This window comes from Euprymna scolopes, chromosome 5, assembly GCF_053919585.1.
Source record: "Euprymna scolopes isolate OS-2025 chromosome 5, ASM5391958v1, whole genome shotgun sequence".
In the NCBI taxonomy this organism is placed as follows: domain Eukaryota; kingdom Metazoa; phylum Mollusca; class Cephalopoda; order Sepiida; family Sepiolidae; genus Euprymna; species Euprymna scolopes.
In genome coordinates, this window is record NC_136486.1 from 143,250,137 (window position 1) to 143,275,205 (window position 25,069).

Genomic DNA, 25,069 nt, shown 5'->3' on the forward strand with positions numbered 1-25,069 from the left:
GCGCATATGTGCACGTATGAAAATAGCAGCAGCAGCAGCAAGAGATTGTATTAGCAACAAAGTTGGAACACGTTTGCAAATTGGCAAGTGTGCTTAGACTTGCGTCTAAAGAAAAGGAAAAAAGGACACCACGTGGTCAGGGAGAAATAAAGTTGACGCCGAACGAAATGGATGTGTAAAATGAAGGCGAGAATGGGCTGACTGTGGCCAGCGTGAAGTTGGAAGAAAGAGAAACACAATCAGGTGAGATGGACATGTGGCAAGTAGAAACTCTTTAAGTAGGTGCCCAGACGGGGAGAAAGAAGAACGGTAATAAACAACTTGTGTTAAAAAAGAAAGAAAACCCGAGTCGGATTTATTTATGTTTGTTTGTTTCTACAGAATTACATTATGTGTAAAACGTTTCAGCGATCGTACTCCTCGACCTTCTTCAGGTGTATCTTGTTAAAGTCAGGAATCTTTCTGTTAAAATCAACGCAACGTAAAGTAAAATTCAGTTCTAATCGACACTGTTCTGGGTGTTGACGGTTCAACCTTCAGTGCCGGCCATACTAAGAACACAATTTCGAATTACTTCAAAAGTTTACGAGTTTATGGCTGAATGAACCAAGCATACTACACTCAGGAATTAAATAAATGATCTCGTTTGAAATTCCATATAGATTCCCGAGCTACATTTGAAAAAAGTCGGATATTACATCAATCGAAATATTGTGAAAGTAACACTCTAGAATAGAACAGTGGTTCGAATACTCTAAACAATAAAAAACTGTTTAATCTATTTTTATGCATATGTAGAGCATACATTTTTGATAAAATATGATAAAACAAACAGGGTAGATATTTGAAAGCGGAATAAAAAAGTAAAAAAAAAACTCACCTCTTTTCAACATTTATCGGCATGTTTGTTAAATTTGACAGCATTGTTGTCGTGGTGGATTCAGAAGTTATAGATGCTGACATATGCGAAAGGCGGCGTCGACGTTTCTTCTTCTGGTACCCTGTGCGAAGCTCGTCTAATTCATCATCGCTATGCGGAGCACTTCCACTTCCGGTTCCGGTCCTTTCAGCTTCTCTTCCTCCTCTTCTTCGAGTTTCTCCTCCGCCTCCTGCATCCACAGTCTCTCCTTTTGAGTTGGATTTCTGTAAGCGTTCTTTTCCTTCTCCTTTCATGGAAGCTTCGATCTGAGCGTATTTTTCGGATGCGTTATCGTTCAAGTTAGTTGATATATGTCCATCCTTTTTGTCGTATTCCATTCCAAGGATGGGCGATGTAAGATTCTTGATAATCTAAATAAAGAAAATAAATAAGTTTGAAAGAATTATGAAAGCGTATAAAAATTGATCCCTGTTTAGGGAATTATGAAAAAGCCGTCAAGCTAGGCTGAAAATGCTTTATTCTGACTTCCTGTCGTTACAAAACAGCTTTGAAAGAAGCATGGCAAAAATGAAAGTACAGATCTTTGAACAACACCGGGTAAATTACCTAGTATATATATATATATATATATATATATATATATATATATATATATATATATATATATATATATATATATGCATATATATATGTATATATATATAATGAAAGAGAAGAAATAAAAGTTATATAACTTTATTATGTCATCAGAATAATAAGGAAAATTAAAAGTGGAAAATTAAGAAAGAAAAAAAAAAGAAACTTCTTTAGGCCATGACATTTCGAAGTTAAAAGCGCTATGAATCATAAAAGTTGCTTTATAACATTTACATATGAAATGAAAATGAAGGAACGGGATAATATGGTAAATAATAAGGAAATATTAAAAGTAGGTACAATATATAATAGTCAATCAGAATAGTAGTATATATGTAGGTAATAATAAAAAGAAAAAATATAGCTCAATATTAAATAATGAGGATCATTAAAGAAGAGCAAATGTTAAAAGAAGAAAGGAAAATATACATAAGATAGATGAGAAAATGGAGAAAGACGATAACGAGACAGAAAAAGCAAATAAGATGCGGAAATACATATAAAAATAAAAATAATCTGAAAATAAAGAAAATAGAATCCAAAACCTTTTTAAAATCCGAATTAAAAAGTTCATATTTACATATTTTAAAGCCATTTTCTATCTATATTTGCATTGTGTAAAATTCTGACCTTTTCCTTTTCTGATAAGAAGCATCTAGCCTCGAAATGCCATGGCTTAAATAGGATTCTTAATTTTCCCTTTTTACTTTTCCTTATTGTTCTGATGATATAATAAAGTTATATTTCACTTTCATTCCCCATCTTTCATTTAATATATTTTTTGCTTCTATTAATATCGTTGAGCTTTTCTTATCTTAATAAGTTTTGCTTTATTCAAGATATAGTTTAATAACACACACACACACACACACGCACACACGCACACACACACGCGTATATATATGAGTGTGTGTTTGTGTTTATTTGTGTGTGTACATAAATAAGTATTTTATATAAAAACTATGCATTGCAGTGTCGTTGGATGTATTTTATCGATCTTATCTTTCTTTTCGGTAGAAATTAGCTTATACGAGAGGCCGATCTATCCGGCAGTAGTGCTCAGTTGACGATAACCTCAAGAATAAAGGAAAAACTAAAATCAAGGATTCAAGGCAAGAAGTGCACACGCTTTATGTTTCCCAATATCAATTATTCCTTGTCCATAAAGAGCTGTCTATTATTATTATTGTTTGTTTACGGAGTGATTTTTTTGTAATGAGTTTTATTTATATTATTTATATTTTATTGAACATATATTTTATTATGTATCATCATTATGTTTATTTAGTGGAAATTGGGTATCTTATATAATATTGGAAAATAATAAGGTGCTTATGTGGCTGAATACGGCATAATCAAGCTGACACACCGGTTTCCATTAGATCACCGAAGTTAAGCGTCGTTGAGCCTAGTCAGTACTGAAATGGATGACCTGCTGCATGTGTTCTCCGCTTATCTCGGCATTGTTTCCAGTCGTCCTGGACTTCTTGACACTGAAATTAAGCAGTGCCGACTCAGGAAAAGATGAGATAATTTCAGATTATTTAAAAAAAATTAACAATCACTGTACTTCATTTATATAGAAGTTGCAACACTCTAAGTCAGGCATATAGGATTCAGCTAGTTTTAAGAATTTGTCACTCGATAAAGTAGTGAAGCTGAAGGTAAAATTGTGTTTAGAAATCGAGCTTAAAATCATGCATCTATAATTCTTTAAAAATTAGGTAAGTAAAACAAAACAGTTAAATTTTTATGCTGCGGACAAAACTAGAGCAGAGGATTAGAGCTACTGGCAAGACCTCTATAAAATTAAACGTATCTACTACTCCTATCCCATGAGGGATGTGGAAAGAAGTAGCTATTATGGATTCAGGTTTCTTTTAATCAATTTGATAATGATGTATGAGTACAGAATATTCAAATATATCAAATACAACATGGCAACGTCGGGTACTTCAACTAGTTAATGAATAAATATTTTAGGCAATCACATTGAAAATGATGGGTTAAACCATATTATCTTTCTTCTTCTGTTTTTTTTGTTTTATTACAGTATTTTCTAATTGGTTATTAAATCTAAAATTATTTTTCCGCTTTCATTAGTTTAATGTAGAAGAATACCTTAAATTTATGTTCATGTTAATGTAAGAAATGTAACCTTTTTATAATTAATGCCCTTTTATAATTACTTTCTTTTCTATAGACATGTTATGGACGAAAACGTTGAACACTTTATCGGGATTAAATGTAATTTTAACCTCCTAATAAAAATTTAGGAGAAGTTTTTGTAGTAACTATGAGGGTTCTAAATATTTGTTTACTTGCAGATAACTTCGATATTCTATGAGATGATTGGGATTATTGATTTAATAATAGAATTAGTATGATTTGATCTAATTTGGTTTGGTTTTATCGAATCGTAGGTATGCTTTGTTTGATTTAATGTTGTATCTAAAAATATAATTTCATGGTTAATACCAATAAGTATTTAGCCCGTTAAAAACAGGTAACATTTATAGCTGGTTGACTTAAAATGAGTGTCTTATGTCAAATTGATGATTGAATATCGTTACATTTGTGTTCATTTTTGCAGTAAATACCAATGCGTATTAATCTCTAATAATCCCCAACTATGAATCGAAGGTATAGCATAATACTTATTTCGCTGCACCATATCATAATAAAAATCAATACAAAATTTCAGCCAAATCAGCGCAGTAGTTACCAAGAAAAAGTGGGACAGATTGACAGTCAGACAAGTATATATATATACATATATATTTCGTGCAAATATTGTTTAAAGAATTTATGTAGTTGTTTCTTTATTTTTTCGTAGATGCACAAAGAAAAAAGAGGATCCTCTAAAAAATATTTTGTTAGAAAGAAAACATGTTTGGAACTCATTCCAGAATCGAATAAAATCAATAACTTTACAGCACCTTTAGATCTTATTAAAACATCAAAATAAGATAATATGTTATTTCGTGTCCGATATTTACTATCAAAATAAATAACTTTAAAAATTAAGATAAATTATGAGGAGCAACGTTGGAATACTACGAATAATAAGCGATTTGCCTGTTTTGCCGTAGATTAGCGGCTTTAAAATTATTTCATAACAAAACAAACTACTTATTGTAAGCAATTCATTTAGTACCATTTACTGAAAACAAGTCATTCATTATCCAAAGCCACTCAGAATTGTGGGTATATACCTTTAACAATGGTTTTAGAGCATACTTTGATCATAATAGACCCGAGAAGGTTTTTAGTAGCGATTCCATAATCCCAAGGACGTTCATTAAATGAATACCTCTACCTTCTACTACTACTACTACTACTACTACTACTACTACTACTACAGGCTCCAAAACTATTGAATAGGATAACATAAAATTTGGCATAAACAATCCTTGGAATGTCAGAACTAATAAATTGAGAATATTAATTATGATGCTAGAATGAACTCGTTACAGTCATCTGCATAATATAGACCAAAATAATCTCTTTAGTTTACCATATAAACGAACGTCGCAAAACTGTGTGTTCGATTAAAACTCAAAAGTTACGCAATATTCATTTGCAAAACTTACATAATAGATTCAGTGTTTTGGCAAGTAATAATACAGCAATATATATTTCCATATGATTCCCAATGACCAAAGTAGTGTAGAGGGTTAAAATTACTTTTATGTCATTCATACTGTTAGTTGTTTGCAAAACAATACTGAAACTAGATTAAAGGGTAAATCATGTCTTAATCAGTTGTCCAAGAGAGAGAAAGAGAGATGAGGAAGAACAAGTAAAAGGGAGAATCAAAAACGATGCAGACGAAAAGAGCTAAAGAGAAAGAAAAGGAGCTAGCTAGCTAGATGGATATATATATATATATATATATATATATATATATATATATAGATATATATATATAGATAGATAGAGAGAGAGAGAGAGAGAGAGAGAGAGTGGGGGTAAGATATATATATATATATATATAGAGAGAGAGAGAGAGAGAGTGGGGGTAAGATATATATATATATATGTATATATATATATATATATATATATATAGAGAGAGAGAGAGAGAGAGAGAGAGAGAGAAAGAGAGAGAGAGGAGCCCGAGAGAGAGAGGAGCCCAAGAGAGAGTGAGAGAGAGAGAGAGAGAGAAAGAGAGGAAGAGAAGGAAGAGCTAAATAAAGAGTTAAAGAGCGAGAGAAAAGGAGGAAGTAATAGTGAGAGATATAGAGTTAAACAGGGGGAGGAAGAGTTATAGAGAGAATTAATGAGCTGGAGAGAGAAAAGTTTCAAAAGAAAAATGCTATAGACACTAAAAGAAAACTTCTTATCCATTACGCTGTGTAACCCTGCTAGGGCATTATGAACGGAATTAAAGTAATAAAAATAATCATTTTGTTATCGCTGAAATAGATTGCAATCTTATCAGAAAACAACGAAATCGACATATCATTAGAGCCAGTGGAAATCTTGACACCTATCATCTTTTTTTTTTTTACTTGTCGATATTTTAATTCCATACTCACCTTTTGTATTAATATCCGGAAAAGTTTTTGCGTAAAAACATACATCAGAATGAAAATTCGTCCATCGATTAAAAAATAGATTTCCAAAAGAATTAGATTGATTATTTTTCATTTGCTTTACATCCAAATAAATGATGATGTAATAAATTAATTTTTCCAATTTTAGATTTGGGGAGAAAATATGGCCGCCAATAAAAAAGACCCCCTGTATTGCGTATTTCAGTGGTCCTTACTACTCAATAATATTGAAAATGGCGGATTCATTCGTCGAGTTTTTTTTTTTTTTTTTTAAATTTTTATTTTTTAAGTTTGCAAAGCCTTGCGTTTGTTTTAGAAGTTACAAACGAGTCCTGTTACGTAAATTTGCCGACTGCTTCCGGAGGGACTGAATCCGACGGGACAAGGGCATTCCTGAGCAGCTAGTGTAAGGCTGGAAACTAACGAATGATTCATTTGTTCTGTTTAGAAAATTGAAGGGCATTATTGACAAGGAAAAAACTTGCAGGGTAAAAAACCAAAAAACAAAAACAAAACAAGAAATTTAAAGAAGGAAAAAAGAAGTGGGATCAAGCTCAAGACTTTTATGTATTTGCATGTTTATCATAAAGGAGTTAGGATAAGGGTTAGGGTTAGGGTTATGGTAATGGTTAGAAACAACTTAAAGAAACATTCTATTTGTTTATAAGAAGTTGCAAATTCCAATTCAATCGTGGGTCGACTTACATATACTGATAAACGCTAAACAGGGGAACGTATACATGAAGATACATTCAATTACACATTCGCGTACTTGCATACACAGATATTTACTCACACCGTTAACAATACACACGTGAACACAGACACAAAATAACGTTTATATCTAAGTAATCACACGCGCATACACAACCACATACAGGGTGGCCGAAAAGTCCCAGGACACTCTATTTTTAATATTTTAATGCTGTTAAATATGATTGATTTTAATATTCTAATGTTGTTTTCTGCTTTGTTTCTAATAAATTTCTCTTTTTTTGTTTACTATATATGTTTTCTGTGTGTTTCATTAAAAAATACTGTGTTTTATTAAAAATACATGTATAGTGTCCTGGGACTTTTCGGCCACCCTGTACATATTCACGCAATCAATAACGCAGAAGTAAACACACTAAAACAAGTTTCTTTCGTTTATTAATTAAAAATAACCTTCTGAACTTCTGATCGCCATGGCTGATAATACACTACCTAAAAGTACTTCGTTCAAACTCCTCAGCTTAATATTCACAGGGAATATGAATTGGAACAAATACATTGAGGACGATGCCAATTTTGCTGCATGAGAAGTTAGGCTCTATCTATCGTGCTAGAAAGTTGTTCACGCCTAAGAGTATCATGTACCTTTACAAAGCCACTATTCACCCATGTACGGAGTATCGTTCCCACATTTGGGTTGGTGTATCTGCAACCTGTCTTTTGCACTTAGACAGTGTTCAAAAATACTCACTAACGCAATAAGTTCCGCACTAGCAACCGAACTCCAACCACTGTTCCATCGCCGGCACGTTGCATCTTCGTGTCTTTTTTACAAATACTTTAATGGCATGTCATCTGACAGACTCAAAGCATTTGTACCCTATCGACGTAAATACCCCCGACAAACCAGATAAGCAGCAAAATCCAACCCCTTCACTGTAGAGATCCCTAGATGCCGTAAACCCTTCTACTCAAATAGTTTCTTTCTTCGAACTTTGAAACTCCCCCCTCGGGTTCTTGCTTCTTTGACTACACTGACATGCAGAAGTTCAATTGTAATGTGAACATAAAGCTCGCTGCTCAACTCCCTACATAGTATCCCTGTAAATTTGGTCCCAAATAGAAGCCTCTTACGTTCAAGTAAGTAACAGAAAACACAAGTATATTCACACAATCACTCACGTAGACATAAACACATTCACATATACTGGTCAATAGATGATGAGCTCCCTGCATCCAAATCTTGTGATAGTACATCAATATAAAAAAAAACAAGAACAAATAAAACAAATTTTATCAAGCAAAACATTTCGAGCAAGACTATCTTAGCAATAAGGTAGAAACACCAAACAAACATCTCACAGAAATAATTCAAAAGAGGCACTAAATATGCATCATAACTTTTCATAGTAAAAGACTAAATGAATGAGTGATAAATATTTTCTGGCAGCACTATTCCAAGAATATATAGAAGACTCTATAGACTAGCTCAAAAGAGATTCGCTCCATTATGACCAAGAGATAATTGATAATGATTGGCCATGATCAAGTAGCACATTTATTCCTCTTAAGTGAGATTTTTTTACTACATTATTTTTTTTTATTACTTTTCCTGCTTGGTGGTGTCACCGTCTAGTTACACGCAGCACCTGGTATTTTATTTACCTCATCCCTAGGAGGTTAGACACAAGGTAAGGATTAGTTTTGAGAAACCAGCGTACTCTGGCAACTAGCACGCGCTGGCTTACATAAAATTCGTAAGCACTCTTTCTCGGTGGGACATCTCAGGCGATTAGCAATAAACTAACTCTTTTCTGGAATAGAAAGTAAAGCCTAGAAGGATGTAATTATTGAGACTGAAAAGAAGAACCATACTTCGACCTGAAAGAACAGGGTCAGAATAAACCAGTACACCTTCTGTCAGACTGAATGTCGAGGACATATCTTCGACTTAGTATAGATAAAAATTACCAAGGTCAACCATCTGGTATTGACTAGACTCAACGTCGCTTAACTTCGGTCTGTTTATGGGACCAGATATTATATGCATTTGAAAATATTTCTTATTCCTTATTAATTTTGTCTTGTATTCGTAATCGTATAAACAAATCTCTGTTCCTTTATTAATAAGACGTTGGGAGGTGATGGTTGACGACATAGACAGACGACCAAGTTCGAATCCACTTCGTACTACAGAAGCATTTTCACTTAGGATGTTGGCAAGCTTCACATGTTCCTTCTCGTAAAGTATCTGGTGTTTTTCTAAAAAGAGTTCTAACTGGAAAGATATAGGGAGAAACGAATACCAACAAGACTCATCTAATTCATACGAAATTAACGATTATGGCATTATAGGCTTTGACGAGTAATATATATATATAAACTTTTATTAACTTACATGAAAAGAGGACAGTCCTTTTCATGTAACACACACACACACACACACACACACACACACACACACACACACACACACACATATATATATATATATATATATATATATATAATTTAAAGGAGATTAGAACAATAGTCTAAAGAGCTTTCATTTTTTATGATTTAAAGATGATTTCATTTTTTATTTTTCCTCTTCAATTTTGTTTTCTGCGAACTTCCACTTCCGTTCGTCTTCTTGAATGTTAATTGAGCTTGTAAAGTCAATCACATTTGAAAAATCGTTTCCTTTTTAAAAGCACATGAAGTTAATCGAAAGCAGATTATAAAACAAAAACATACATCTGCATTACTTTTAATGCTAGGTTTATTTATGGTGTCTTTTAGATTTATAAAAACCCTTTAAAATTTGCTGATGAGGAGACCTTGTTTATTAAAAAACTATATGTAATAATTATTGTCCGTAACTTGATGTCTACCAAAATGAAAACACGGTTTTCCGAAACGATCGTACAGATAATTGAATTTGTTGTTGTTCCTTCTTGTGAAACTGATTTTTAATTTAATTATAATTTGTTTTTTAAATTTTAAATTATCAATCACATTACTTAATATATATATATATATATATATATATATATATATATATATATATATATATATATATATATATACATTTAAAGTTTCCTTATTTTGTTCTAGTAGGGAATAGGGTATACTACCGGATGTCAGACATTCACTCGTTATTTCATACATTCCAACTGAGATATCGTTTAAAGATTGTTACCGTATCTTTAAATGCAATTATTTGTCTCTCCTTTGTAGTTGTTCTACTGAGGATATATTGCAGGTACTTTTTGAAACACTTTCTCATGAGTCCGATTACCACTATAATTACTGGAATTATAGAGATCTTTCTAAGATTCCAGTTTATTTTCATATCGTAGATAAGACCATCGTATTTCGTTATCTTTTCTTTTATATGTTATAATTATGAATATGCATACTTACATATAAATCTGCTTCCTCGTTTAGATTCGTGTTTTTCTTCGACATGTACGTCGACCTTTTAAAGGTTTCAAAAGCAATTTCTTCTATCTTGCGTCGTGTAAGCTCTTCATTTTCTTTCCAGTCATGGAGATCACGGCGGTAACGACACCTGGCGAGGAAACCTCGAACCAAGGCCTGAACCAGGATCACCTTTCTTTCGAGCTGCTGTAGGACGGCATTCAACTGGTCAAGGTGATGATACTTGAGGAATATCTGCAAATAAGAAACAAAGAAACAATGGGTTAAGAGTCCAGCAGAAAAGAATTAACATGGCCGACATCCCTTTTTATTTTTTTAACATTCTTTGATAAGTTTCTAGAACTTGACAAACATAACCCCCTTTTTTGTAAAAAAGGGTCACTTGAATACACAGGCAATAGCAACAGAAGAAAAAGGGTTAAGTGATTCTTTTCTCTTTTTTCTTGAAGAAAGCACACTTTGCCTCGACAAGCTAACAAAACTTAAACAATGTATTAATAACTCGAGAGCGTGCCCATAGAGGCCACCCAGTACGTTGTAAACGGAGAGAGAACAGAAAACAAAATTATATATACAAATCTATCTATCTATCCACACGCACACACACACACACACACACACACACACACACACACACACACACACACACACACACACACATATATATATTCAATAAGTCGTGACTGGCTCGCCGTTAATTAAGAAGGTGTTTTGTATACAAACAGACGTACACAGTCCATATATTTACGCTGACGAGCAACGACTTTTACTCTACGTATACACATAAGCCAAGCAAAGTTTTACACATATGCATACATACAAGAATGTGCATTCAAACATAGACACAGTTTGTACACATATTACGCATATGTATATATTCGCACACACGCACACGCACACACATATACAGGTACATAGATATCTGCACATATATGTTCGCTCACGAGGACATATATAAATTCCTTCACATACGCATACACATGGTAAGTTAGAGAGGACATATAGTTTTGAAATTCTTACTACTGACTACTAACTATTTAATCCGTCGTGTAAGCATTTTCTAATGACAATGTTGACGATATAGCACTAGCACGTTATTAATATATAAGTATTTATTATTATTATTATTATTATTATTATTATTATTATTATTATTTTTATTATTATTATTATTATTATTATCATTATTATTATCATTATTATTATCATTATTTTTATTATTATTATTATTATTATTATTATCATTATTATTATCATTATTATTATTATTATTATTATTATTATCATTATTATTATCATTATTTTTATTATTATTATTATTATTATTATTATTATTATCATTATTTTTATTATTATTATTATTATTATTATTATTATTATCATTATTTTTATTATTATTATTATTATTATTATTATTATTATCATTATTTTTATCATTATTATTATTATTATTATTATTTTTATTATTTTTATTATTATTATTATTATTATTATCATTATTATTATTATTATTATTATTATTATTATTATTATTATTATTATTATTATTATTTGCCTACAAGGAGCTTTCACACAAGTCATCAAAGGTATCTCCTTAAAAACAACCTGTGGTGTTCCCTGGAAAGCTGAGTGATAACAAGTCTATTATTATTATTATTATTATTATTATTATTATTATTATTATTGGCTCACAAGGAACGTGCACATAAATCATCAAAGATCTCTCTTTGAAAACAGCCTGTGGTGTTTCCTGGAGATTGAGTGACAACAAATCTACTCAGGTTTCCAGTACTCTCCACCTTTTTCGATATAATTCGCAAATGACTTTGCGTTATCGCAACAGTTGCTTACCATAGTTTCCTTATTGGCAGTGGCCATTGGTCTTCACTGGAATTTGAGTGGCAATAAGCCTCCCCAAGGTCCTAGTTCTCTTCGCACTTGTCCAGCGGAGGTCTAGTCAGTGCTCTCTCCTCGGTCTTTTCTTTCACCTTGACTCTACTCAGCTATTCGGTATCGGTCTTTTTTGGGAAGGGCGGTGATGTGTCAATCAGAGGATGGGGGTCGGTTAGAGAGCTTATAGATATGCAGCTTCAATGTTCTTGGTTCCATGTAGCCCTTCATGTTTTACCTCTACAGCAGTTTGTCTGGCCCGCGCTTGTTGCTCGTGTGTGTTAGTTTCCACATTCAAGGGGTTTCCTTAATATTTTAGCTGTTTCATTATTGTTATTCGTTGTTTTCTTTTTTGCAATCATTCCTCCGATTTCAATTTTTCAAATTCCTTTTTCAAAGTTTTTCGGGATTGTTCCTAGTGCTATTATAGGTATTGTTTCGATTTTCTTCATCATCCATATCCCTAGCAGCTTTCTGGCTAACTCTATGTATTTGCTTTGTTTCTCCCTTTCTTTGATATTCACCCTGTGGTCAGCTGGAACAGTAAAGTCTAAGATTTGAGAGGACTTTTCTTTCTTGTAAATTATTACGACACCCGGTCTTCTTGCTTGGATAGGTTTGTCAGTGTGTATGTCCATGTCCCATAGGATTTTGTGATTCTCGTTTTCAAGTACTGTTGCTGGCTTATGTTTGTACCACTTGTCTGTGCGTTTAGATGCAGTTGTTTGTATAATTCCCAGTGTACTGCCTTTCTCACTTGGTCATGTCTATTCTTGTATTTATTTTGGGCCAGTTTGCTGCATTCAGTTACTATATGGTTTATCGATTCATCTCATTGTCCACAGAGTCTGGATTAATTGCTTCTTGTGTTTTATCAATATTTGCTTTGATGTGGTTGGTTCTTATCGAGTTATCTTGTGCTGCGGTTATTAGGGATTCAGTTTCAGGCTTATGTGTCCTTTCGCATCCATGTCCAAGTGTTTTCCTTATTTTCATCTTTTGTCATCCTTATGAATCTTCCATGTAGTTGTTTTTCTTCCATTTTTCTTTTCTTATCCTTTATCTCTCTGTTTTCTGTTTGTAGATTTTTTCAGTGCCATGATTATCCTTTCCGTGTTCTGCGTTATGTATTTTTATAATTCTTTTTTGTGTCATGCACACAGTATTCTATACAGACCAATCCTCTCTCCCTTTCTTTTCTTTTCACCTAGAGTGGGTCAACCGAGTCCTTTGGGTGTAGTGCATTGCGCATGGTCATGAGTTTCCTGGTCTACTGATCGAGCTGTCTCAGTTCTTCTTTGATCCGACCTATGAACGGTCCTGAGTATCTTATTAGTGATACTGCCATGCATTTATACCTTTTAGTACGTTTCTGCTAAATAATTTAGTTTCTAGAAGTTTTCTTGTTCTCTTCAGGTATTCCTTTTCAATTCTCTCCTTCATTTCTGTGGCTTTGATGGTGTCTGCTCGGAGAACTCCCAAGTATTTATAAGCTCTCATCTCCGTTTGGTTGGGTAGTTCCATGCCTTCTTTTATCTTCAGTTTTCCCTTTCTTATAACTAACAGTGCGCAATTTTCTATACCAAACTCCATTCGGATATCCTGGCTGAAGATCCTGGTAGTGTTTATTAGTGTCTCTTGTTCCTTTTCGGTCCTTGAAAAAAGTTCCAGGATTGACTCATCAGGAGTTCTCATACAGAGCATCATCAGTGTATTTTTCATTGATCATTTATTGTTATAACGCACCCGTCATTGCAAGGAGTCATTATGTGAAATTTGATGCTATTCTGTTGATCAATTTTGAGCCCAAATCATAGACTGACAAACAGTCAGACATAAATTTTCAACAGTCCATTTATTTAATGTACATTTTACAATTCTTTGCTTATGGAATGAATTGTCTAATGTTATCTACCGTTAAATGATGCCAAAACGTGAGTTTCAAAAGTGATCACGATAAGCTGCAAATACTGTGTGTAAAAACAATCTTTTTTATGTTTTTGTTGGTTAGTTGGTTGGTTGTTTTTGTTTTACGGCATATCAACCCTTTTCAGGTTATTTAATGCCGAATCCAGTGATTTTGAAGAACATTTTTTTAATAGAGTATATATATATATATATATATATATATATATATATATATATATATATATATATATATATATATAAGTCTGTTTCTATTTAGCACATAATTGGGACCCAGTCCGGGTCAGAGTGAACCTAGGAGCAATGGCAATTAAAGGGTGGCTTCACACTCACCGTCGGATATAATTTAAGGTTATATCGAGGAATTTTATGTTTTTGTATTTTTTAAATGACGATTGATAATTCGTATTACTTGGATTATTCGGACTACTGCTTTCATCTTGAGTGTTTGTTTTTTTTAACTCGTGTCATCGTAGATGAAACATTTGGTAAATTCAGTTGTAAATTATATTCTTCTAGAGGTTGCAGGTTCAATCCTCAGCGCGCGCAACACTCAAAATACAATTGTGAATTAATTAGGACTTAAACTCATATGGATTAAAATAAAAGGCCCCGTTCGAAATTCATTGCAGATCCCCGATCTTGACAGAAAGATCCCCGGTTTCGACAAAATACACATGAAAACGATCCTGCTGTTGTATAAATAACATTCAATATAAGAACACTAGTCCGAAGAAACAAAATAATCTTTTTTTTATACTTCCAAAGAAACCTAATTTTATTATGAAAACCGAATTGTTAATTTGAGAATTTGTTCAACAAAAATGTGGTATGACCAATGAGAAAGTTAAAACATGCGTTATTAAGACTGTTCGTCTTTCGGTTCTGCGTTAGGGATTACTTGTGCAAGGTTGTAGGAGAAGTTTGTTGGAGATCGCCATTGCGTTGTAGAATCAGTGAATCTTCATTTACTGGCCTTGTATTAAACAACGAAAAAGCTCACCAAGTTTTCGGTTAAAAGGGCAAACTTTAAATCATTTTTATTTAACAGTTTCATCAATACAAAACATGGTCCAGAAAGAATTACGAAAATAAGGATATAAAACCGGTTGACTCAGCCGACATGTACTCTAATGAAATTGAGCACATTTGCTTCGTCTCGTCTAGCAAAGCCACTGCTTGAGTCAAGATTTGATGTATCGTTTTCTCACACTAAGATCTGAAACAGAACTGTTTATATTTCGTAGGAAGTCGGCTTGAGCGGAAGCGGAAATAGCTATTTCCGCGAAGAGTGTTCTTATCGGCCAAAATATGACTACGAAATGAAAAAGAAATGCTAGTATGTTCTTACTTAACGATCTATTAATCACTCCGCGACTGAGAACACACAAGTGCCAAATAAAATAGATCCTATCTATGTAACTACTACATTTGTATGAAAAACTTGAAGTCAGCATTGTTTAGACAAACGGGATTACTGTTCGTGTTGAAGTTCTACAAGTAGGGTATTGATTTTCCTCAATTTAATGTTACTTAAATATTTCCGTTTATTTTTCAAACAATTCTAACGTATTTCATTGAAAAGTGTTTAGAGAAAATATTCATGAATATAGTTTAGATTTATTCGAAATTTAAAAGTCCTTTATATATAGCTCTTATTAGGTATCTGGATATAGATGCAATTTTTAAACAAGAAATTGAAGAGCAAAATCATAAGAATCAATATTATGTCCTTCAACGGATTTTTTCTTGCATTCCAGATGACCGCTAACATTTTCCACAGAATGCGAACTATTTATCTTCTTTGAATTGAATAAAAGACAATAGAACAGAAAAAACAAACATCAAACGATTCTTATTTAATTAAGGAGGCGAAAGAGCGATCTAAGTGAGCGTACTGATTTATATCTGACGTCATGTCCGATACGGAAAGATGAGAAAGAACCAGAGAGAGAGAGAGAGAGAGAGAGAGAGAGAGAGAGAGATAGAGAGATAGATAGATAGATAGATAGAGAGAGAGAGAGAGAGAGAGAGAGAGAGAGAGAGTAAGAGAGCGAGAATAGAGAACGAGATAGATTAAGAAAGATTGGATGAAAAGACGATAAACTGAGTTTCACACACAATGTTTGCTTATCAACGCAAGAACAATATTTTTACATTAAATTCGATGTCTGATGTAAAATTATTGGTACTAACGACGAACCTTTTATTCACACGGCCACCGATCAAATTTTGTAATTTTATATGCTAAAATGAATCCAGAATAGAAATATTTTACCTCTCTGCATAGATCTACAATAGTTTGATTGTCTAACATAAATGAACACAAAACAAATATAAAATAAAAATTCTTATTAAAGTAAAAATTAAATTAATTATCATTTATTATATTTTAACCATTTCTAATTAAGTCCTTTTTGTCGGTAGTATTATAAATAATTGCATTACTGATATTATAGATAATTGCATTACTGATATTATAAATAATTGCATTACTAATATTATAAATAATTGCATAATTAATATTATAAATAATTGCATTACTAATATCATAAATAATTGCATTACTAATCTAATAAATAATTGCATTACTAAGATAATGAATAATTGCATTACTGATATTATGAATAATTGCATTACTGATATTATAAATAATTGCATTACTGATAATATAAATAATTGCATTACTGATATTATAAATAATTGCATTACTAATATTATAAATAATTGCATTACTAATATTATAAATAATTGCATTACTGATATAATAAATAATTGCATTACTAAGATAATAAATAATTGCATTACTGATATAATAAATAATTGCATTACTAATATTATAAATAATTGCATTACTGATATAATAAATAATTGCATTACTGATATAATATATAATTGCATTACTAATATTATAAATAATTGCATTACTGATATTATAAATAATTGCATTACTAATATTATAAATAATTGCATTACTGATATTATAAATAATTGCATTACTGATATAATAAATAATTGCATTACTAATATTATAAATAATTGCATTACTGATATAATAAATAATTGCATTACTAATATTATAAATAATTGCATTACTGATATTATAAATAATTGCATTATAATATTATAAATAATTGCATTACTGATATAATAAATAATTGCATTACTGATATAATAAATAATTGCATTACTAATATTATAAATAATTGCATTACTGATATTATAAATAATTGCATTACTGATATAATAAATAATGGCATTACTAATATTATAAATAATTGCATTACTGATATTATAACTAATTGCATTACTAATATTATAAATAATTGCATTACTAATATAATAAATAATTGCATTACTAATATTATAACAAATTGCATTACTAATATAATAAATAATTGCATTACTAATATTATAAATAATTGCATTACTAATATAATAAATAATTGCATTACTAATATTATAAATAATTGCATTACTAATATTATAAATAATTGCATTACTGATATAATAAATAATTGCATTACTGATATAATAAATAATTGCATTACTAATATTATAAATAATTGCATTACTGATATTATAAATAATTGCATTACTAATATTATAAATAATTGCATTACTAATATTATGAATAATTGCATTACTAATATTATAAATGATTGCATTACTAATATAATAAATAATTGCATTACTAATATTATAAATAATTGCATTACTAATATAATAAATAATTGCATTACTAATATTATAAATAATTGCATTACTAATATTATAAATAATTGCATTACTTATATTATAAATAATTGCATTACTGATATAATAAATAATTGCATTACTGATATAATAAATAATTGCATAACTAATATTATAAATAATTGCATTACTGATATAATAAATAATTGCATTACTGATATAATAAATAATTGCATTACTAATATTATAAATAATTGCATTACTGATATTATAAATAATTGCATTACTAATATTATAAATAATTGCATTACTGATATAATAAATAATTGCATTACTGATATAATAAATAATTGCATTACTAATATTATAAATAATTGCATTACTAATATTATAACTAATTGCATTACTAATATTATAAATAATTGCATTACTAATATTATAAATAATTGCATTACTGATATTATAAATAATTGCATTACTAATATTATAAATAATTGCATTACTGATATTATAAATAATTGCATTACTAATATTATAAATAATTGCATTACTGATATTATAAATAATTGCATTACTAATATTATAAATAATTGCATTACTGATATAATAAATAAGTGCATTACTGATATAATAAATAATTGCATTACTAATATTATAAATAATTGCATTACTGATATAATAAATAATTGCATTACTGATATAATAAATAATTGCATTACTAATATTATAAATAATTGCATTACTGATATTATAAATAATTGCATTACTGATATTATAAATAATTGCATTACTGATATTATAAATAATTGCATTACTAATATTATTAATAATTGCATTACTGATATAATAAATAATTGCATTACTGATATAATAAATAATTGCATTACTAATATTATAAATATTTGCATTACTGATATTATAAATAATTGCATTACTAATATTATAAATAATTGCATTACTGATATAATAAATAATTGCATTACTGATATAATAAATAATTGCATTACTAATATTATAAATAATTGCATTACTAATATTATAACTAATTGCATTACTAATATTATAAATAATTGCATTATTAATATTATAAATAATTGCATTACTGATATTATAAATAATTGCATTACTAATATTATAAATACTTGCATTACTGATATTATAAATAATTGCATTACTAATATTATAAATAATTGCATTACTGATATTATAAATAATTGCATTACTAATATTATAAATAATTGCATTACTGATATAATAAATAATTGCATTACTGATATAATAAATAATTGCATTACTAATATTATAAATAATTGCTCTACTGATATAATAAATAATTGCATTACTGATATAATAAATAATTGCATTACTAATATTATAAATAATTGCATTACTGATATTATAAATAATTGCATTACTAATATAATAAATAATTGCATTACTGATATTATAAATAATTGCATTACTAATATTATAACTAATTGCATTACTAATATAATAAATAATTGCATTACTGATATAATAAATAATTGCATTACTGATATAATAAATAATTGCATTACTAATATTATAAATAATTGCATTACTGATATAATAAATAATTGCATTACTGATATAATAAATAATTGCATTACTAATATTATAAATAATTGCATTACTGATATTATAAATAATTGCATTACTAATATTATAAATAATTGCATTACTGATATAATAAATAATTGCATTACTGATATAATAAATAATTGCATTACTAATATTATAAATAATTGCATTACTGATATTATAAATAATTGCATTACTAATATTATAAATAATTGCATTACTGATATTATAAATAATTGCATTACTAATATTATAACTAATTGCATTACTAATATTATAAATAATTGCATTACTGATATAATAAATAATTGCATTACTGATATAATAAATAATTGCATTACTAATATTATAAATAATTGCATTACTAATATAATAAATAATTGCATTACTGATATAATAAATAATTGCATTACTGATATAATAAATAATTGCATTACTAATATTATAAATAATTGCATTACTGATATAATAAATAATTGCATTACTGATATAATAAATAATTGCATTACTAATATTATAAATAATTGCATTACTGATATTATAAATAATTGCATTACTAATATTATAAATAATTGCATTACTGATATTATAAATAATTGCATTACTGATATAATAAATAATTGCATTACTAATATTATAAATAATTGCATTACTGATATAATAAATAATTGCATTACTGATATTATAAATAATTGCATAACTAATATTATAAATAATTGCATTACTAATATTATAAATAATTGCATTACTAATATTATAAATAATTGCATTACTAATATTATAAATAATTGCATTACTAATATTATAAATAATTGCATTACTGATATAATAAATAATTGCATTACTAATATTATAAATAATTGCATTACTGATATGAATGAAGCAGGAACAAATTCATTATTCGACAGAATTACCATCATATAATTCATGGCTTGTCTTACTAGACGTTCTTCATAATTTATTACCTTTGATTCTCCCATGGAATATTCTTGTAAGTTCGCATCCTTTGAAATTCTGGCGCAATTTTCTGCAGTAGCTTCAACATTTTGGAAAAGAGGAAACGACAAGAATTTGTACCTAAACGAAAAGAAAAATAAGGTCAAGTTATTTAACGCATTTTAGATAATGATATGCAACTTTAAATCAGTTTTAGAACAAACACTACATCTCATTCGAAAATTGATAACACACATTTATACATATATACATCATACGTGCAAATACACATCTACTTTGCATTTCTCTTATCTCTCTGTCGGTATGTCAGCTCTTCTTGTAAACTACTAAGTCGATCTAGCTACATGTTGTACGAATCTTTTCTATGATAAGGTTAGAACAAACTAAATACTATAGTATCCGTTCGATGCATACTTAGGGATTTATAGGGTTTATTACTTAATGCAAATAGTGTTTAGTATTTAATGCAAATAGGGTTTAGTATTTAATGCAAATAGGGTTTAGTATTTAATGTAATTTAGCATAAAACACCCATTCCAAGTCAAAGGACTATAAATTTTGTCCAGTATACATATGTTTAGGTAAAATTTTTCAGTTTGTATATGTTTATATAAGTTTTCATAAACGCAATTTGTGGAAATATTCTTTCTCTATACAAAGACGATCGCTGCATATTAGTCACTACAGCTTCTACTATTTTTAATTGGCATTCGGATATCTCGCGATTGCAAGCTTTGGCAGAGGATTCGTTTTCCAATAAATGTTCCTGTATGGGGTAGTCATTGATCGGAGAATGCCCGGATGCATGCGATTTTAAATTACGAGTATGACTAGGGACATGATGAGAAATTCTCACTTTCAGTCGCTGAATGATACGCCCCATAAACTCGACTTCACATGACAATGAAAACCGTAAATAACTAAAATTTTATGGACATTGGGGATACTGAATAAACAATGGTATTTTGTGTTACTAAAATAATAGGAAATAGACGTAGAGAAAAAAAACGTTGGTTAACTCAGTTTGAGTATAATAATAGATATTTTTTATATATCAGTGTATTTACATATATATTCTTGTATATACAGTTGTGCGCAAAAATATTCGACCCCTGCTTAAATTTTCTTGTTTCGTTGAATCTATACTTCAAAAATCTTCATAGTGCCTTTTAACGGCTAATTATGAATAAATTGTATATTTTTCAACAATAAATGAGGAAAAGTAATTCGAGATTAAGAATATATATCAATTATTTACAAAAAATATAAATATGGATGTTGCAAAAATATTCGACCCCTTTAATTTAAAGTTTAAATAAAAGCGTCATTAAGTTTATTATTTTAGTCTGACCTTGTATTTATTTCCTATAAATAATATTTATGACTCTACTGAATCTAAAATCAGTTCAAATTGAACTTCAATGCCATATTGAATGATTGAATAATTGTTTCAAGTAAAAAAATCTTTTTCAACGTCAACAAATCTGCAACTATGACAAAGAACAAAGAGTACTCTGAAGACATTAAAAAGAAAGTAATCGATGCCTACCAGTCTGGAGAAGGTTAAAAGAAAATCCAAACTTTTTTCTATACCACGGTCGACTATTATGTCCATTATCAAAAAATGGAAAGTAAAAGGGATTGTATCAAGTCTTCCAAGATCAGGTCGTCCAAGAAAAATTACGAAACGTGGGACTAGGAAAATTGTTAGACAAGTTTCAATAGACTCTAAATCTAACCTAAAGGACGTGCAGAACGATTTGAAGAATGCTGGCTCATATGTACACTTGCCAACTATTCGTAGGGCATTAAATTGTGCCGGATTGCATGGACATATTGCCAGAAGGAAGCCCTTACTTTTCAAAGCTCATCAAAAGGCTCGATTAAATTTTGCAAAAAAGTTCCTAGAAATGCCTATTGATTACTGGAATAATATAATTTGGTCAGACGAAGCGAAAGTGGAACTATTTGGACACAACCAGCAATGCTATGTTTGGTGAAAAGAAAATACTGCTTATAATGTGAAGAATACCGTTCCAACCGTTAAGCATGGAGGTGGATCAATCATGGTGTGGGGCTGTTTCAGTATAAATGGAACTGGAAGATTAACTATAATCGATGGAAGAATGGACTCAGTAAAATATCAGTCCATACTGAAAGAAAATCTTGTTCCGTCTGCGAACCAGTTGGGGCATGGAAGGAGGTATACCTTTCAACAGGACAACGATCCTAAACACACTTCAAAGAGCACTAACGCATGGTTAAAGAATAATAAGATGAAAGTTCTAGAATGGCCTTCCCAGTCTCCAGACCTAAATCCGATTGAGCACTTATGGCATGATTTAAAAATTGCGATACATAAAAGAAAACCATCTAATTTGATTGAATTAAAACAGTACTGTCAAGAAGAGTGGCTTAAAATTCCAGTGGACAGATGTAGAAGTCTCATTAGATGTTATAGGAAACGTTTACTTGCAGTACTCAAGGTCAAAGGAGCTTCAACCAAGTATTAATGAAAAGGGGTCGAATACTTTTGCAACATCCATATTTTTATTTTTGCAAATAAATTTATTTATATTATCAAGCACTAATTATTTTTTATTATTTTTTGTTGAAAACTATACAGTTTATTCGAACGTAGTCGTTAAAGAAGGTTTTAAAGATTATTGAAGTATCCATTCAAAGAAATAAGACAATTTTGGTAGGGGTCGAATACTTTTGCGCACAACTGTATATATACATACATACATACATATATATATATATATATATATATATATATATATATATATATATATATACACTCGTGAGCAAAAAATGGGCCGAACAAATTTTATACATTTTATTGCACTAAAAGCTATATTGAACAAAGAACAATTGAACAAGGAAACTTAAACGAGACTAATAACACAGAACAAGACATTTGCTTTAATAAATGCTTAGGATGGAATCGCATTCCCTTTTGGTTTCTTTAAAAGATCAATCCTTTTAGACATGCTCTCAACCAAAATGGAACACTGTGAAGAGGAGATGCTATTCCATTCGCTTTGCATAGCTTCCCACAGTTTGTCATTGTTCCAAAAAGATCTTCCATCCAATGCACGAGATATTATAGACCAAATATTCTCGATTGGGTTTAAATTCGGGCTTTGACCTGGCCAAAATATCACATTAATTGAATTATCAGAAAAAACATTTTTTGTGACTTTAGCAGTGTGTGCAGGGTCATGTTGAAAAATAATGTTTTGAGATATTCCCAGCTTCTGTTTCTAATATTCGAATGCATTCCTTTGCATTGATTGACTTCTCACATCTAATAAGTTCCCCAAGTCCTGCCGCAGTAAAAGTTCCCCATATCATTATCCATCCATTCCGGTGTTTAACTGTCGTTTTTATGCAACTTGGTGAAAATCTTTTTCCAGTTATTCGACTGCACCATTCGGGAGCATCGAGAGCATCAATAGCAAGACAAAATATTGATTCATCTGACCAGAAAACATTCCAGAACCAGTCTGAATCGTTCTTGCCATATTACGAGAAAACTCTCTTTTTATCAATGATGTTCTTCTTATATAAAAATGGCTATTTGCACACCTTTTAGAAGAAAATCCAATTTCTTTCATTCGTCCAGATATTGTATATCTAGAAAGAGGATTTCCAACTGCTGAATTCTTTGCTATGGTCAACATAAGTTTTCTTTCAATCCTTCAAAACAGTTAATTTAAACATGTGGTCATCCTTCAAAGTGAATGCTCTAGGGCGACCATATCCAGATTTCCCTTTTACCAAGCATTCGACTTCGAATCTTCGACCAATTCGCTTCACTACAGAAAGAGATGTTTTCACTTTTTCTTTTCTTAAAATATCAAAAATCTGCTTGTACGTCATTTTTGACTGCCTTAATCCTGCAATTCGGTTTTTATATCCTCACCAAGATGCGGTCTTACCATTTTTAGGATTAATTTTTCCACTTATTATATGCTATAATAATAATGACCTGCAAAATAGAAATTTTCAGTTAAAATAAACAAAACTTGATGGAAAATATTGAAAAATCGATTTCTTCCTTCTTTCACATTATTTTGCTCATGAATATATATATATATATATATATATATATATATATATATATATATTTAAATAAGGGAATAGTCACCAACAATGTGTATTTTTTAACATTATTTTATTATTCCGTGTCTTGGTTTTTCATTGAGAATTATGTTTGGATCATTGTAATAATGTTTTTAAGTCATTGAAATCGTTTTTACGCGCGTTTCAGACGTTCTTTGATGCGTCCTCGTCAGAAATTATTTTCAAATATATATATTATAGATTCTTTATCTATTTTTCTCTATATGTAAATATGTATGCATATATAACTATATTCATGTCTATCCATCAATACATAGAAATTTATTTACATATATATTTCTATGCATCATTTAGCTATCCATTCATTTACAATTCATTTCTATCCAAGTCTGACAGATTTTTACCAATTACATTTGTGATCTAGTCACGAACAAGTTGTAGCTGAAAATCCCCCCTTTTCTACCAACAAGCCAAGATTGACCGAAGTATAAAAGCCCCACTCCCAACTTTATCGGCATTTTCTGAGCTGTTATCATTGAACGCATCTGTTTGCTCATCCCTCTTGACATACATCCAACAAATACACTCAACTGTCTTGATGTCGCCCGATATGACCGCGAAATAATGAACACGTGAGCAACACATAACGTCGTCCAAGCGAACATAAACATCGTCCCATAGTCTCAGGTTTTAG

At 30.0% G+C, this 25,069-nt stretch overlaps 1 protein-coding gene across 1 annotated transcript in view; it reads right to left on the minus strand.

Moving 5' to 3' along the window:
* The window catches only part of LOC145276641 (chitin synthase chs-2-like), a 270,308-nt gene that overhangs the window by 68,666 nt on the left and 176,573 nt on the right, over window positions 1-25,069 (minus strand). The window contains exons 15-18 of the mRNA XM_080127832.1: window positions 20,292-20,403; window positions 10,195-10,446; window positions 7,924-8,031; window positions 920-1,290 (exon numbers count right to left, since the gene is read on the minus strand). Coding sequence (XP_079983958.1) covers window positions 920-1,290; window positions 7,924-8,031; window positions 10,195-10,446; window positions 20,292-20,403 — 843 coding nt within the window. The remainder of the gene's footprint in view (window positions 1-919; window positions 1,291-7,923; window positions 8,032-10,194; window positions 10,447-20,291; window positions 20,404-25,069) is intronic.